This window comes from Cynara cardunculus (assembly GCF_001531365.2).
Source record: "Cynara cardunculus var. scolymus isolate 2C chromosome LG 17, CcrdV1, whole genome shotgun sequence".
Lineage (NCBI taxonomy): Eukaryota > Viridiplantae > Streptophyta > Magnoliopsida > Asterales > Asteraceae > Cynara > Cynara cardunculus.
In genome coordinates, this window is record NC_037544.1 from 35,665,525 (window position 1) to 35,683,001 (window position 17,477).

The following is a 17,477-nucleotide window of genomic DNA, read 5'->3' on the forward strand; positions in this document are numbered from 1 at the left end:
AATAATGAAATAATTTATTTTTGGTTTAATAATATAACATTTTATAAAGATAATAATTAAGTATTTTGGTAAAACTCAATGATTATCCTAATTATATTTTAGATTTTTTATATTTAAAATTAGATGTTTATCATGTATTTGATTGTATTTATCTGCAGTTAGTTACACGAATTCAGATATGGGAAATCTGGTTTAAGAGTTTTAAGAGTTTTTAAGAGTTTTAGCCAAATGCTTTATAATATAGTATAGATATAGATATAGATATAGATATGTATATGCATATACATACACAAAGGGGCATGTTTGGCACGACATAAGCTAACTTATGCCAATAAACATATGTATACAGGGTTGGGTTCACGTGAGACAGACACGATTTGTACATTTGAAACTTCACAACAAAATGTTGTGAAGGTAAAAAAAAACAAATCTTCATAGCAAAACACCATGAATGTTACCTTTACAGTGTTTTGCTGTGAAGTTTCTAGTGTAAAAATCATGTCTCATGAAAATAGCCTTGTCTCACATGATAGGATAATATTCCCATAAGTTTGTTAGTTGTGCCAGCAGCTAACTTATGAGTCAGATGTGCCAACAACTTTTTTCTTATCTGTATTATCTTTCAATGTTACAATTTAAGATATAAAATCTTTTACTATGCTTAAATACGTTATCCCACCATTATTACAAATACAATCAATAAAAAATTACTGGATTGATTTAACTCACTAAAGTGCATTCAAATCAGCTTGTGTGATCTTGCAGTTGTACATTTTTTATGAGAGGAACGCGTCAAAATTACTTTCAGTTCCCTGATTTGCTTTTTTGACAAATATGATTATGATCTTGAATGTTATGTACCCTGAATATAATTTTGACTTGACAACGTTTCCTAAAATGTGCCGTTTTTGTACGTTTTGATTCAATAATAAAACAAGATTTCTATGCACACAATGGAAAGTATTACTAGCGTATGCTTATGGCATATATCGATAAATGCCTAAAATCGTTTCATGATTACAAGCCATGACAGATCGAGGAAAACATATCATGTGCTTTTTCAAAGTAAAAGGACAGATGTGTGATCTGATGTGTTATATGGATGTATATTCAGTTTTAGAGTCAGAAAATCTACAAGGCGAAGAAAATTACAGATTAACCATCAATTTTTTTTATTAACCTGGATATCCAACTCGCTAAGCGAGCCGACTAATCCTAGGGCGACCACCTGCTTTGCAGATAGCCCGGAGTCACCGCATTTGAACCTCCGTGGCCATAAGAGGATTTTTATTCCTCCTTGGATTTGAACCTGGGACCTCCTGGTACTTTCGACCTTTGGAGCCAAGCTCAAACCAATCAGACACCGCCCTTGTGGTTGAATGACCATCAATTTTGTTTTAGAGGACGTAAAAAGTTATACAGTACATGAAATTTATACTAAAAAGTTTAAATAAGTATCAGAGACAAAATTAGAGGGAATGTCGAGGGAAACAACACCCTGCTTCTTGCTAACCCCCTTTACTTTATCCTTGCAGCTTTATGATGTTCCAGAAAAATCTTCTTATGAAATATGTATATGGTGACTGGAATGTGTTTAGTTTGAGCAGATATTTATCAGAATCACGGAAAACGCATGCAATGAAGCTTCACCACGAAGCAAAGCCTCTCAACCTGCACCAATGAAGCTTCGGCGTAAGCGAAGAATCATCTCACGTTCTTTGTGTCAACCTCCTCCTCAAGGTGCACGTTGAAATGAAGCTTTACCATGAAGCAAAGCCTCTGAACCTATCTGATTGGAACCGTTCTCCTATTTTACAAGTTAGATTTAGCCTAGAACTATAAATCGTTCGTTTTTGCCGCCCCTGTTGACACAAAAAATAATGGCACAATCGAAATAATTTCAACTACGATTATAGCATAACAATATAACATTCAACTAACATTTGTGGTTTTGTTAACAGGGTTTTTTTTTTTTTCCAATTTGTAATTTATATATTCGTTCAGTTTCAGGTGATTTTTTAAAGCCTCTATCTGACATGTAATGAAGCAAATTTACTGGTAGTTTTCAATTGTACGTTTCTACAATTACCTGCTCCAAACACATTAGTTTGGTTAATGTAAATGTTAAATACGAAAACTGGGATCACATGGACTCTGCCGTTTTCATTCTACTTCCCCTTGAAATACTCTTACAAGGATAAAACCATTGATAGTAATCACGTTTATTCGGTTTCTGCATCATCATCTATGTGATAATATCTCAACGTACGTTTTAAAGTGCCGTATTTTCATACCCTTTTTACTCTTTATAGCTCTATTTTTCTAAAACGAAGAAAACACAAGCATTAATAACGTTTTCAACCTTTATCCAAGTAAACCACCAGTCTTCTAAGTTACTCTTCATAACTTTTTGCTTGTTAAAAACTGTAAATAAAATATTAAAGTATGATAAATTGACATCGCATATATATTTTTTCTGATGAAAACTGTAAACATGAATTTAAAATTGTTCATATTTTTGAGCTTGGCTTCAAAGGTCAAAAGTACTAGAAGGTCTCAGGTTCAAATCCAAGGAGGAATAAAAATCCCTTTGTGGCCACGAAGGTTCAAATGTGGTGACTCCGGGTTATCTGGAAAGCAGGTGGTCGCCCTGGGATTAGTCGGCTCGCATAGCGGGTTGAATATCCAGGTTAATAAAAAAAATTGTTCATACTGTGACATAATAAATTGACATCACATATATAGGTCATAATTTTTACCGTAATTTAATGAAAATAAGATTATAATGTTCATTGGATAACACCAAACACTCAACAAAAATTGGTTTGATAGGATGCCTAAAATGTAGAACCATCATAGCTTAAGTTTATATGATCAAAACAAAAAACATCATATTTAAAAATGTTACAATAAGTTTATAGGTCTGTTAGGCGTTTTAACAAGGGAAAAGTCTAAAAAAACCTAATGGACTTTAGTGTTTGGAATGATTAAATCATTGGACAATTTTTGAAACAAATAAATCATTGGACATTCCAAAATCTGTTAAATAACTCCTTGGACTTTCTAAAATCTGTTAAATAACTCATTGGACTTTCTAAAACTTGTTAGATACACGGACTTTAGACTTTTCCCTTGGAAATATAAAAATAATTAGATGATTGTAAATTCGATAAATAGTTTTATTTATGAGCTGTTTGACAGTTGTTGAATGGTTTGGTGCAGAATGATTAAGTGGTCATAATCATAAAGAAGCTGTCATGATATAATGCAAAATGAAATATAATTGTTTGGTAATTGTTTACAATGAAATTAAGACGTTGAATGGTTAAGGGAGACACATGATACAAAACCATTCAGAGGGTTTTAGAACCATTAAGAGATAGTTATATTTTTTTGTCAAACAAGATTCACCTATTAACAATTCAGAGGTTGTCTCTTAATAAAATTACTAGAAGGGTACTCGTGCAATGCATCGAGATACATCTTGATTTCAGTGTTTCGTTTTCTTCTTTTTCATATCGATATAATACGGTTTTATTTAGTTTTGAGAAATCGATAATGTTTTTATTTTTAAATAAAATATAAATTTGAAATTATCATAAAATTTTGAAAAACAAATATATTGATATCAGTATCAAATTAATCTTTTTTAAAGTTCTTGTGTTTTGGTGTAATTTTTTTAATTATAATTCAATAATATAATTTTTTATAAAAATAATAATTAAGTATTCTGTTAAAACTTAATGATTATCCTAATTATATTTTAATTTTTTTATATTTAAAATGAAATGTTTATCCAATATTTGATTATGTTTATCTGCAGTTAGTTACACGAATTCAAATATGGAGCTTAATAAGTTGTACTTATGCACAATTTACTTGTAATTTTAAATTTTAAGTAATATACATTAATAAACAGTACTTCGTGCATAAAATATGGTTTTTAAGAATTTTTTGCCAAATGCTTTATAATAGAGTATAGATTAAGAGTTAAAAAAAAAACTCATTTTAAAATCGTAATCTTTATTATTTTTATTCACAATTTTTAGTATATTTTATTATTATAAAAAAATACTTTAAATATATAATCGAATAATTAATGATTTTGATTCAAAATAAAATAAATACCTTTTTTTCTCTTTTCGTATATAACACTCATCCCCGACTTGTAAACGACTCTCATCCCTTCCAAGTCCTCCATTTTCACACACTTTCACCCTCAAACACGCACTACCATTTTCAAAACCCCCAAATAATTCAATCGAGTTTTCTCAAAACCCCATCTCTAACGCACTCCAATTTCCCAATTCCCAACTTGGGATTCCTTCTTTTCCCCTTTAAAATCGATCAAATTTTCACCTAATTTACGACTCAGATCCAATCGAAGAAATGGGGAAAGGAGGAGCCTTAAGCGAAGGTGTATTGAAGAAGATCATACTCTCATATACCTACGTCGCCATATGGATCTTCCTTAGCTTCACGGTAATCGTCTACAACAAATACATCTTGGATCGAAAGATGTACAATTGGCCGTATCCGATCTCACTCACCATGATCCACATGGGGTTTTGTTCTTCATTAGCTTACATCCTCGTTAATCTTCTGAAAGTTGTTGAACCAGTTCAGATGACTCGTGATGTTTATCTCAAATCCGTTGTTCCAATTGGTTTGCTTTACTCTCTCAGTTTATGGCTTTCGAATTCTGCTTACATTTATCTCTCTGTTTCCTTTATTCAAATGCTTAAAGCCTTGATGCCTGTTGCTGTTTATTCGATTGGAGTTTTGTTTAAAAAAGAAGGGTTTAAATCACAAACGATGACGAATATGTTATCGATCTCTTTTGGGGTTGCAATTGCTGCTTATGGTGAGGCTCAATTCAATACTTGGGGTGTTACTTTACAGCTTGGTGCTGTTTGTTTCGAAGCGACTCGATTGGTTTTGATTCAGATTTTGTTAACTTCGAAAGGAATCACGTTTAATCCGATCACTTCGCTGTATTATGTTGCTCCTTGTTGTTTAGCTTTCTTGTCGATTCCATGGATGATCGTGGAATTCCCTAAATTGAGAGATACTTCGAGTTTCCATTTCGATTACTTGATCTTCGGAACCAATTCGTTATGTGCATTTGCTTTGAATCTTGCTGTGTTCTTGCTCGTTGGAAAGACTTCGGCTTTGACCATGAATGTAGCTGGGGTTGTGAAAGATTGGTTGTTGATCGCGTTTTCTTGGTCTGTGATTAAAGATACCGTAACCCCAATTAATCTTTTCGGTTACGCGATTGCTTTCTTGGGTGTTGCTTATTACAATCATGCTAAGTTACAGGCTCTTAAGGCTAAGGAAGCGGAGAAGAAGGCGGCTCAACCGGATGACGAATCTGGGAAATTGTTGGAGGAACGAGAAGGGGAAAAATCTGCCAATAAGACGGAGTCCGATGATTGAAACACATTTTTGTGTATGTTGGTTTCGTCACCACATTTCACAACACGAAAGGCGTAGAGAAAGATCAGAAAATAGTCATATGGGGTGAGGTAACCCTCGTATATTTGTTTCGTTATCGATGGATTTAGGAACTTACTTTATGTCTAATTTATCGTTTTTATGTTCGTCTTTTCGTCACTTGACGGTTTCGGGCTTTTGAGTTTGAGGCTGTTTGCTGATTCATGCACTGTGATGATTTGAGAAAGATTTATCTTTTGGTATGTGATACACATATATATTTATAATCAAATCTTTGATTTGTAGGATGAATTCTGGTTGTGTTATCTTTCTTGGTTTCTTGGTGTTTTCTTGTTGATGATTCGATCTATCTTTAGATCATGAACATTTGATTCTTGAAGATATATTGTTTCATTTGTGGCCATATAGCACAAGACAGATATCAGGGTAGATGTCAGATCTGCTTACATCTTACTTCCAGAATATACAGAATACACTGTCTATATACATCTTATCCCTAGACTCTTACCTCTTTGTCTGCATACATCCTACCCCTAAATCTACCACTGTATGGGATACACTGTTTGCATATATCCGAACCCCAAACTCTATCTCTATATGGGGTACACTGTCTGCATTCATATTATCCCCAGATTCTTTCTCTGTTTGAGATACAATGTCTGCATACATCCTACCTTTAGACTCTACGTCTGTACGGGATACACTTTCTACATACATCCTACCCCAAAATCTACCGGTGTTTGCATATATCCAAACCCCATACTCTATCTCTGTATGGGGTATACTGTCTGCATACATATTATCCCCAGATTCTTTCTTTGTTTGAGATACAATATCTGCATATATCTTACCTCCAGACTCTACATCTGTACGGGATACACTTTCTACATACATCTTATCCACAAACTTTACCTGTATGTGGGAATGTTGGTTTGGTTAATTGATAAAGTAGGCTAGAATTTTATGGGTTTGATTTGCGTATCGGCTTGTGATGATGTGGCGATTCTTAGTATTCGTCTTCTTTAGGATTTGGCTGGATACTGAAACTCATGAAATGCTGCAACCCAATTCGGCATCTCATTGTAGTTTGTATTTACATGTGAATTTTCTGTTGTTTGTTGTGTTCTTTTCGAGAAAACCAATTTTGAGTCTTTTGGAGTTGTGTAAATTTAATCGAGGGATATTCGTATCGTGGAGAAAAGAAATACGGGTTTAATACACGTGTTACTCTGGCTTTGAATCGCTTAGAGTTTAATATTCTTAGGGGTTTTTTTTTTTAAAGAAATATGAAAATACAACCAGTGTGTTATGTAATGGTATCAAGTTTGTTGCTAATGACACATCATTTACGTCATTTTTTAAGTATATAATATTTGACCTGCAATGAACTTGTGATATACCAGTAACCCATATACTGACTTACTACGTTAGCAAGACACATGATAGAGATGCACGCACACAACCAGGCTTTTTCGTGGCTGGTCTTGGACCCGAGCCCTCCAAGCCTGATTTAGTAAGCAAAAAAAAAAAGAAGAAAGATTCGGGTCTTCTCTGGCCTTCCAACCTTTGGGGTATGAAAAGAGACTTGATTAGGCTTTTTCAAGATGCGATTTTTCGGACTTTCGATAAAAAAAATTGGCCCGATTAGGCTTTTCGTGTTAGCTAGGTCTTGGCCTTTTCGGGTTTCTGTGCATCTCTAGCCTTGACACTTTTTTGAAGTATATAATATTTATATACCACAAATGCAACAAATAAACTTACACACCCTTCTCACGTTTGGTTATGTTTGAACCCCTGACTTCTTAGAAGGCCAAAGACTACGATACCGCTAGGTCAAATGCCCTTTGGTTATCCTTGACTTATTGAAGGTAAATGGTTTTCTTAATAATTTCTAGTAGTAGCCCAACTCCTATAACTCGAACTAATTGTACGTAACCCCAAAAGGATCAAGTTTTTTCATCTACATGACCAGTCTTTCAAGATTTCTTGATCCAAATAAACTGATGCATACATCTTATCTCCCAAACACGATTTAGAAGATATATCAAATTTATGTGGCTTAATCCAGATTACCTGTTAGAATTCTCTATCATCTGAATTTGGACCATTTCACATTTATGATAATAATGATATATGTGTAGGGCTACCAAATGTCTGAATTGAGACAGCCATTTATTGTACCATGATAAAATTGGGCTTAAAATAAATATCCAACTTCAATTCATAGAACCAAAAGAGTAAATGCTCCATGGTACCCAACATTTCATACACATAGTTTTTGTTCCTTCTCAAGAGACATTGATAAAAATTCATGACTACTTTACAATTTTGGTCCCTATACTATGCTAAAGTTTTCGTTTTTATGTCTTCGAACTTTATTTATTACATCGATAGTCGATGTGGTTTGCATATCGTTTTTGGTTTGCAAACTCCAGTTAAATTGAAAGCATTATGGTCTTTTTTAGGGGTGCACAAAAGACCGTCAACCCATAAAACCCGTCCAACCCAACCTGCTAACAATCCAATTAAACCCAACCCGCTTAACCGCTAACCCGCCAAGTAGGAGGGTTAAAATTGGGTTGGGCCTAGCTTAACCCGCCGCTAATATATAATTTTTATAAAATTTTATTTATATATATATAACTATTAACCCGTCAACCCAACCCAACCCGCTTCAATAAGTCAAGGATAATTTCTAGTAGTAGCCCAACTCCTATATATATATATATATATATTAATAATGTATAATCTTTATTGATATTATGTTTGTATTTCATTTTAGCTAAACATATAGGTTACCAAAAGAGATTTATGATCAAAGAATGATGACAAATAATCTGATTAATAAGAGAAAATTATTGGAATCTTTCTTGCAGCAGCAACAAATTGATATGTCGAAGAATATGAATGACACTAATAGATATTTTGTTGACGAATCTATCAATCTAAATACCCCGTCATTTGATGTTGTACTTTAGTGGAAATAAATTGTTTCGTTATAGCATTTCGCTACAACAACATTAGATCTTATAGGATGCCTAAAATGTCTAAGCGTCTTAATATGATTCTTTATAGGACGAAATAAGGAAAATGTTTTATCTAAAAGAGTTGCAATATGTTTATAGGATGATTTTGGGCGTCCTAACAAATTCTATGACGCTTTTAAAATAAAGTATTGTATTAGTTATTTTATACGACACGACTTGAAAAATGTATATAAACATAGGTGTCCTATAAATAGATGAGTTTTAGTGACACTTCTCAAAATATTTATATAAAATAACTAATACGACATTTTATTTAAATATCATTCTAAAACACTTGTTGAAGCGTCCAAAAAAGTCATGTAAACCTATTGTAACATTTTTAGATATGACGCTTTATAGTATGGTCTATAAAATTAAGTTTTATGAGTTATTTCATTCGTCAAATTTATATAACTATTAACCCGTCAACCCAACCCAACCCGCTTCAACCCGCAAGAGTTGGGTTGGGTTGAGATTTTTCCAAACCGTCATAATTGGGTTGGGTTGTAAAAATGTTGTAAACCACCCAACCCAACCCGCGTGCACCCTTAGTGATATATTTGGCTAAGTTACAAGTCGTTTACCAAATGCTTATTCGAATAAACGTTTACCGGTAAAATTCAATATTATCACTCATTACCGGGTAAGTTTTTTAGTCCACTAACATGGTCATATGTAACAATTTACCCGGTAACCGCTAATGGTGGTAAGAGTCATCGCCCTCACTTACCTGCATTATCATATTCATCTGATAAAGTAATATGACTTAGTAAGCGCTTATCTGAATAAGCATTTGATAAACCACCCCTAATAAAAAAAAAGTCAAAAATGAATTACAAAATTTCTAACAAATAAAGTCATACTTCATAAATAAATTTTCATCGTGCATTTGTTAACGTATTTACGGTAACTCATTTTACAAAACAGACAATCCACTGTATGTTTTCCAAAAACGAAGTTGTTTTTTCTATTCAGTTTACGTTTTTAAAGTGATAAAAGGTGAATCATTTAAGGACTGTTTGGTTGGTTTTTTATTAAATCATGTATGAATAAAGTTATACGTGTAGATTGATACATCTGTATAGATTGAGAAAGTTTTCATTTCGAAAACTTTTTTCATAAATGGAAAGAGTGTGTTTTTTAATTTGAAGAGATAAGTTTGGAAAAAAACTTGACTCTCTACATAAAGTCTCCCCCTGAAAAATTACTGAATAAGCTGCTTTCTATATCATTAAAACACTACAACAATCATATATAGCTGACTGAATAAACTGTGAGTCTCATTAAGCTAATTAACCTGTCAACAAATATATCCTAAACGAAAGGTGACATAGTTCAAGTTCATTTCCCAATCGCTTACAACATCGATTGAGAAAAGGGACTTGATCGGGCCTTTGCCAGGCCTTACTAAACTTGTCAAAACGTCCAAGAACATCTTATAAACATATTGTAACGCTTTTAAATAAAACGCTTTATAATTTGGTCATATAAATTTACGTTCTATAAATTATTCCGTTAAAAGCATCAGATCTGACGTCCAATAAAACCCGATTTTATTGTAGCATCAGTTCGATTTTTTTTAAATAACTAAATGAAATACAAGAAAAATGACGAGAATATAAACAACAAAAGCACACAATTAATCTAATTAACGATTATTAATTAATTAATTAATTAAATTAATTAATTAAACCACCTCCACCTCCATCTCCATCTCCATGGCTGATGATGCCTTATCGTCCTTCTTGTTCCAAGCTGCCACCACAACATAAACCCCAAAATTTATCACCCCCAAAATCGCCAACAATCCATAGAAGCAGTCCAGCCTTCCATGATCAATGTCATCCGCCAACCACCCTTCTCCACCGTGGCTTCCGGCGGTCACCTTCTTCACCACCGACACCAGAAAACTGCTCATGAAGAACCCTAGTGATAACGTCGTTAAAAACAGACCAGTGCTCATCGTCTTCATGCTTTTCGGTGATCTTGTGATGAAGAAATCTAACTGGCCGGTATATATGAACGCCTCGCCGGCACCCACCAGAAAGAACTGCGGAATGAGCATGAATACGCTTATCGGTAGCGGGTTTATGGTGGTGGTGCCACCAACGGATTTCGCTACTGATAACCGCTTCATTTCGACCGCGGCGGCTGCCGCCATTCCTAGGGTTGAGAGTATCAACCCTAATGCCATTCTTTGAAGATCAGTGAAACCTGTTGTCATAAATGACAGTCGGGCCTCTATGTTAGCAGTTCAAAGACACTGATTGTTTTGGTAATGACTTAATGATATAGAAAATAACTTATTCAGTAAGCTCGCTAATTTTTTCCGAGCCTGCCTTTCCCAATTAGAAAAAACACTTCTTGAAAAAACCCTTCCAAACAAAAACTTTCCAAATTTATACAGACAGATTAATCCACACAGACAGCTTTATCCATACACAACTTAATGCGTGATGTATGTGTGTGTATATATATGTATGTATATACCTGGCTTTCCTTTCCATTTCTTCCATAACGGGATGATCAAAGTGTCGTAGATGGCACATGTAAGCAATATGGCGATCACGAAGAAGACGGTCAGGGATCCGGCAGGGATTCTGAATGATCCGATGGATCTTTCCATTGTGGACGCCTGCTGGACGGAAAACGTGATCATCTGAGCGTAAGCCGTCCAGAACAGTATGGTTGTTGCCCAAATGGGCAACAACCTGACCATCATCTTCACTTCCTCCACCCTCGTCACCGTGCATAACTTCCAGGGGTTCGAAACAGAACCCGAACCATTTTTCACGAAATCGCCTTCCGCTACAATTGCTGCCTTATCCAAGCAGCTACAAGAATCGTATAACGATCATTTAATTGTCGTTTGAAAAGTTATATGCATACGGTAATCGTTTTATAATATAGTAAAGATGTTACCGAAATTGATTTGTATGACGAATCCTTAAACCGTCGGTAGAGTTTTCGTGCAACAAGTTCTCGTCGTAAGGAAGATCCATCCCCCGCTTCTTTATAGCGGCAACGATCACTTGTAAAATGCTGACAATCGGGCTTCCCGTGCTCTTCTTGTACCGATATCTTTTAGTCCCCGACAAGATGACCAAGATGGAGATGAACATCGAGATCGAACATATTCCATAAGCGACGGTTCGGCTGATTTCATCTTGTACGTACACGAGCACCGTAACCGCCATCAGCGTTCCGAGACTGATGAAGAAGAAGAATCTATTGAAGAAATACGACATTTGTGTCTTCTCGGCCTCATCTTTCTCATCAAATTGGTCCGTCCCAAACCCCGAAACGCTCGATTTCAAGCCGCCCGTCCCCAATGCAATGAGATACAACGCAAGATAAAGAATTCCCATTTGGAATCCGTTCGCTTCTTTGCAATCCTTGTTGGGCTGGCACGATGGCGGCCTTAGGTTCGGTAACTTGGTCGATAACGCTAACGCTCCCGTACCCTAAAGCAATCACAATCAAGATAAACAGGTTAGTCTTACATGAAGCAAACCGTTAAAAGACAAATTATATGAGAGGAAGAGTAGTTACTAGGGTTTGAATAGAAGCAAAAACGACAATGGTTTTGAATCTGCCAAGAAACGAGTCAGCCACGAAGCCACCAAGAAGGCACAAAAGGAAGGAGGTGCCCAAGAAATCAGTGACCACATTAGCCGAGGTGGAGCTCGGAAGGTGCATGGTTCCACCCAAATACGTCACCAGGTTCACTGCTATCCCCATGGTTGAAAGCCTCTCACTTATTTCAATCCCTGTCATCAAAATTCAAGATTTCTTGATTTCATTATTTTATTCATTATAATTCTGATCCTACTTTCGAGTCAGATATATTGTATTTGACATTTTAAAATAATGAAGATTGAAAATTACTTTTTAGTTCACAAAAAATGAGAAGGGTGTGCGAGTTTATTGTGGGGGATTTTTGGTTCAGTTACGAGAATGAGAATGAAAATGACAGATTTTCATTTCTCCAGTTTAACCTAGAACTGAAACTTTAGACATCCATATTAACTACTGCTTAATATTCTTAACTATACGCCCCCTAAAAATCTCAAAATTCAGAGAATTTTTTAAAAATTAGGGGCTGTTTACTTGCAACTTAATTAGGCTTATTAGTCTATCTGACTTATTCGCACAACTCATTTGAGTTGTTTACTTACGACTTATTCGCACAGAATATGACTTAATTGCACATATAGAAATGGTGTGTTGCCCTCATTCAGCCACAAAAATGACACATCTACCCCTTATTTAAAACAACACCTCCTTCCCATATGAGATACCTCATCGTTGGACTCTTTATGATTTTTGTTTTGATGTTCAGATAATTAATATTGGGGGGTAAATCGGTCATTTATGTTATTCAGACTGTTGGTTCAGATAAAAAAATTAAACAACACCACCCATTTAACCAGACATATAAATTTATCCGAACAAACAAATTTATCTATACATGACTTAATAAAAAATTTAGTGAACAACCCCTTAGTTACAGAAAAGCATAAATGTATTTTTTATTATTATTTCCCCAAATGAAATTGAATGTATTATCATATTATCTAAAATTTACTTATGAAGAATCTGTCTGAGATATTTTTAACCAATCATTTCTGGATTAAAAAGATGATGGGGTCACGGAAGATAAGGTCTGGGTTATTAACAGTTATCGTGTTTTGGGCATTTATTATACTAAAGACGGTACTTGTTGCCGGGTCCAGATATTATCTTCTCATTTCATGTATATCTACGTAGCTACATACTTAAAAACGATAATGTCGGTTATAATCGTTTTGTCTATGACGAAAAGAAAAAAAAAAGATTTGACGTCATTAGACGTGCTTTTTTCTTTTTGCAAATTAAAAAACGACCGATCATCTTTCTCCCGATTCTCACAGCGAAAATTGAAGAGTGGGATGAATAATACATCGACTTTTCGACTAAGGGACCCACATACATTCAATTATTTCTTAGAGGACAATGATTGATAACATAATGGTCTTTTTAACGCTTTCTGTTTGTTTTGACGTTATAATACTTAATTATTGATAATATAATTTTATAGCATTAACAATTATGTATTCTATATAATATCTGATATATTAATTTTATAATTAGTCTTTTATATGCACTTTTTAAAGGTATCATGTATACTTATCTATACTATATTATAAAACATTTGACAAAAACTATTAAAAATCATTTTTTATGCATAAAATACTGTATATTGATGCATATTACATGTAAATTATGCATAAGTACAACTTATCAAAGCTCCATTTTGAATTCGTGTAACTAAGTGCGGATAAACATAATCCAATAGAGGATAAACATCTCATTTTAAAATATAAAAAATCTAAAATATAATTAAGATAATTATCGAGATCTAACAAAATAATTAATAATTATCTTTATAAGAAAATTATATTATTAAACCAAATATAAAAAATTTCGTTTTTAGATCTAAATTAAATTATAATAATAAATGAATTAAAAGAATTTTAAATAGTTAATTTGATACTAATATCGATATATTTTTGTCAAATTTTTATGATATTTTCAAATTTATATTTTATTCAAAAATAAAAACATCATCGCTTTTTCAAAATCACATAAGACCATATGATAACATCGACTGAGATATTAAATTTATATAAGATATATCTCGCTACATTGTGCGAATACCCTTCTAGTATATATATATAATACGTCTTATAACAATTGTAATTAAATATAATTTTGATCCGTAAAACTTAACTCAAAAACATTTTATGTTTTTATTTAAAAAAATGTTATATTTATTCCAAGAGACAAATACACATAGAAACTTGTTTTGACAGGGAATATTGAATTACTTCTTTAAGAATATTCAAGTGCATGCGGAGAACTTTTTACTTCTCTTTTTCTTTAATTTTCCAAAACTTTCGGGGATAAATATTACCTTATATATATATATATATATATATATATATATATATATTTATATATGTATATATATATATATGTATATATATATATATGTATATATTATTAACATTATTTGTAAGAGTTGTACAAATGCACAAGGTTGTAAGAGTTGTACAAATGCACAAGGTTGTAAAAGAAATATACCATATATATATATATGTGAGACCAACATGTTTTTGAGATCTATGAAACTATTTTTTTACAGTTGAAACATCATAGTAAAATGTTGTGAAGGTAACATTTACGGTGATTTTGCTGTGAAGGTTTAGGTTTTTTTACCTTCCCAACGTTTTATTGTGAATTTTCAAGTGTAAAATATATATATATATATGTATATATATATATATATGTATATATTATTAACATTATTTGTTTGAATAAAAAATGTTAAATATAGTGAGGATGTAAGAAGAAAGATTTTTATGTGACCAATTGAAAAAATTCCAAAAAAATCTATTTGAATATACATACGTGAAACGATGTTACGTACAAGTTATTTATATGGGTTCACTTATCCATATTTAAATGAATTCTATAATGATTTAGATATGAATCTTTCCTTAACATTCGGTTTTTACTTCATTACAATATTTAGCTTTCTTATTTGAAACTCATACTTGTCGGATAATCTAAAACGACACGATATTAGAACTCACGACTTAAACCGTTGTTATAGATCGTATGCAATCAATTAAGTAACCAAAAAAAGCCATTTTTGTATGTGATTGATCTTGCAACCAATTTGCATGAATCATGCACAATGACTTGCATAACAATCTTTCAACCACCTTCAATTCAACTTCCACCTTTCTGATGAACGAAAAGGAAAGAAGATGAGAGTTCGACGACACAGAAACCAGAAGAAATACAAGCTCATGTGTTTAATAATGGAAGTATATATATATATATATATATATATATATATGTATGTATGTATAGATGCCATTTGCCAAACGCTAAAGTTCAGTTTAGTGTGGGGGTACTGGTCCAGTTTATGATCAAGCTATTTGGTCCTGGCCAGATATATGGCGCCTAGGGTGGTCCAGTTTATTTGAACCCCAGCCTAGCTGCATGTGAATCCAATTGATCACAGGACCATTATAAGTGATCCCAACAGGTTAGAATGCAAAAACAGTGAAGCAAATTGTGTATGAACTAACCAAGAATCAAGGCAGCAGGCACCCAACCACCAGTTTTCGACCGATCAGCTGGGAATCCCTTGTAGTTTACCGCATCCGCCACCGTCCAACTCATCTTCCCCTCCTGAAAAAAGCACACAAAAACAGTTAGATTTTAGCTAGGGTTTCATATTAAAGATCAAGATTAGGGTTTCTAAAGATCAAGATTAGGGTTTTTCAAAAGATCAAGATTTAGGGTTTTGGAAAGATCAAGATTTAGGGTTTGATAGAAGCCCATAACACTAACCATTGTTTCCTTCTTTCAAGTATCCCTATGAAAAGAAGTACTTGAAATCCAAGAACTCTCACTCTCTCTCTCTCTAGATCACTCTCTCTCACTCTCTCTCTCTCTCTCTCTTCAAGTTCACTTCACACTTCAAGATTTCATAGAAGTGCTTGTCTTTATATAGGCAAAGGATTTAGATGTACAACTCTAAAGGTGACCCTCCACTACCATGTTTAAAACGATCGATCATTCAAATCGATAACGATTAGCCCTACCACATTTTTGTCGAGGATTATATCACTGTTTCGTATAGATATAATTGACGATATATATATATATATATATATGTTTTCCCAATATCTATTTCTTGTGGAGATTAAATATATGAACTAAAGTTGATGTTGATTTGTAGTGGAATCTAGAAGTTGCAAACTTACAAATGCATCAAGCAATTACTATCTACCTGTATGGTATAGATTGATTTCGTAGGGTCGGTGAACCACAATCGATTAAAACAAGTCATGGTACATACCCATTCTTGCCATTTTGGTGTACTACATCTTCTCTTAGTGCCTTTTCTACCCCACAAAAAGCTAAAGCTCCAAAGCTTTTTTCCTTTGTTTTTACTTCTTTCGGCTTTCTTAAATCACGCTATCGTTTTCGTGGCATGGGCGAGAACCGAAATGGATCATTTAAATGTGCACCATATGCTTATAACTTCTCGTTTTTACGCATATCTAGGTGAATCGTATGGTCAATTCTCAAGATTTTGTATAAAGTTTGCAATCGAAGTATATCCAAGACAACCGAACCGAGACGATTGATCATACGGGCCGTCTTGCTTTACCGTCTTGTACGTATGTTTGGATGGTGTGATAATTTGAATCTTGGGTACTATATATGTACAACTCATAATGCATGTGGTCCAACAATTTTGTGGTATAAGTTGGTTGAACCAACAAGTTCTCAAGGGTAGGTACACATATATAAAAGATGTTATAAATGGAAGGTATATATTTGCTATATGATGTGAAAGGTTCATGTAGGTATCTTATCTATTCATAAAAGGAAACATTTCTTTTTGGGTTCTATTCAACCATTATTAATGTTAGAAAATAATCATATAACATATTAAAATCTCTATCTTAATCCTAATTAATCACTGTACGTACGAGCTACACACGTTAGGACGGTTGTACGATAGTTCGGTGGTCGGGGGATTAATTCCGTTAGCTAGCATCTACATCTTCTTGTATACATAATTAAAGCTGGTTTTGACATCCACCTACTAGATAAAACAGGCTATGAACTACCATTATCACAATACCATCTTAAAACAGATGGCATTGCAGTAGAATAGTCAGGATAAGCCATAGATATATGCTGTAGAAATGAAGAGATGCTGTTTCCTCATCAGTAGATATATGCGGTGTTCATGGATAAGTCACCATCCTTATCTTTCTGTTTAACTACAATCCGTCCATCTTAATTTCCCAGTTCTAAACACAAAGCAATGGAGTCTGTATGGCAGTTGAGTTGGTCCTTGCTCATATTGGATTTTAGCAAGTGCAGAGCAATCAATAATCTCTCAATCCATATCATGAATCA

At 33.7% G+C, this 17,477-nt stretch overlaps 2 protein-coding genes across 2 annotated transcripts; one reads left to right on the forward strand and one right to left on the reverse strand.

Moving 5' to 3' along the window:
* The first annotated feature begins 4,180 nt into the window (after positions 1 to 4,180).
* On the forward strand, positions 4,181 to 5,748 carry LOC112500254 (probable sugar phosphate/phosphate translocator At5g25400). Its single transcript, XM_025103656.1, has one exon. The coding sequence runs from the start codon at positions 4,390 to 4,392 to the stop codon at positions 5,437 to 5,439; it is 1,050 nt and encodes a 349-aa protein (XP_024959424.1). The 5' UTR covers positions 4,181 to 4,389; the 3' UTR covers positions 5,440 to 5,748.
* Positions 5,749 to 10,041: 4,293 nt separating this feature from the next.
* Positions 10,042 to 15,986, reverse strand: LOC112500799 (protein NRT1/ PTR FAMILY 6.2-like). The gene is made up of 6 exons (XM_025104381.1): positions 15,891 to 15,986; positions 15,626 to 15,728; positions 12,036 to 12,253; positions 11,406 to 11,947; positions 10,974 to 11,317; positions 10,042 to 10,697 (listed from the first exon to the last, which is right to left on the reverse strand). Exons 1-6 carry the CDS (start codon positions 15,891 to 15,893, stop codon positions 10,171 to 10,173), a joined length of 1,737 nt encoding a protein of 578 aa, XP_024960149.1. The 5' UTR covers positions 15,894 to 15,986; the 3' UTR covers positions 10,042 to 10,170.
* Positions 15,987 to 17,477: the final 1,491 nt, after the last annotated feature.

What these genes read in the sequence shown, in the direction of transcription:
- LOC112500254 (XM_025103656.1), top strand. Translation starts at nt 4,390, where the DNA reads ATGGGGAAAGGAGGAGCCTTAAGCGAAGGTGTATTGAAGAAGATCATA.
- LOC112500799 (XM_025104381.1), bottom strand. An exon ending in GCCTGCTGCCTTGATTCTTG is followed by an intron (nt 12,254 to 15,625) that starts GTTAGTTCATAC and finishes TTTTGATGACAG; the next exon opens with GGATTGAAATAAGTGAGAGG. An exon ending in CGTCATACAAATCAATTTCG is followed by an intron (nt 11,318 to 11,405) that starts GTAACATCTTTA and finishes CGATTCTTGTAG; the next exon opens with CTGCTTGGATAAGGCAGCAA.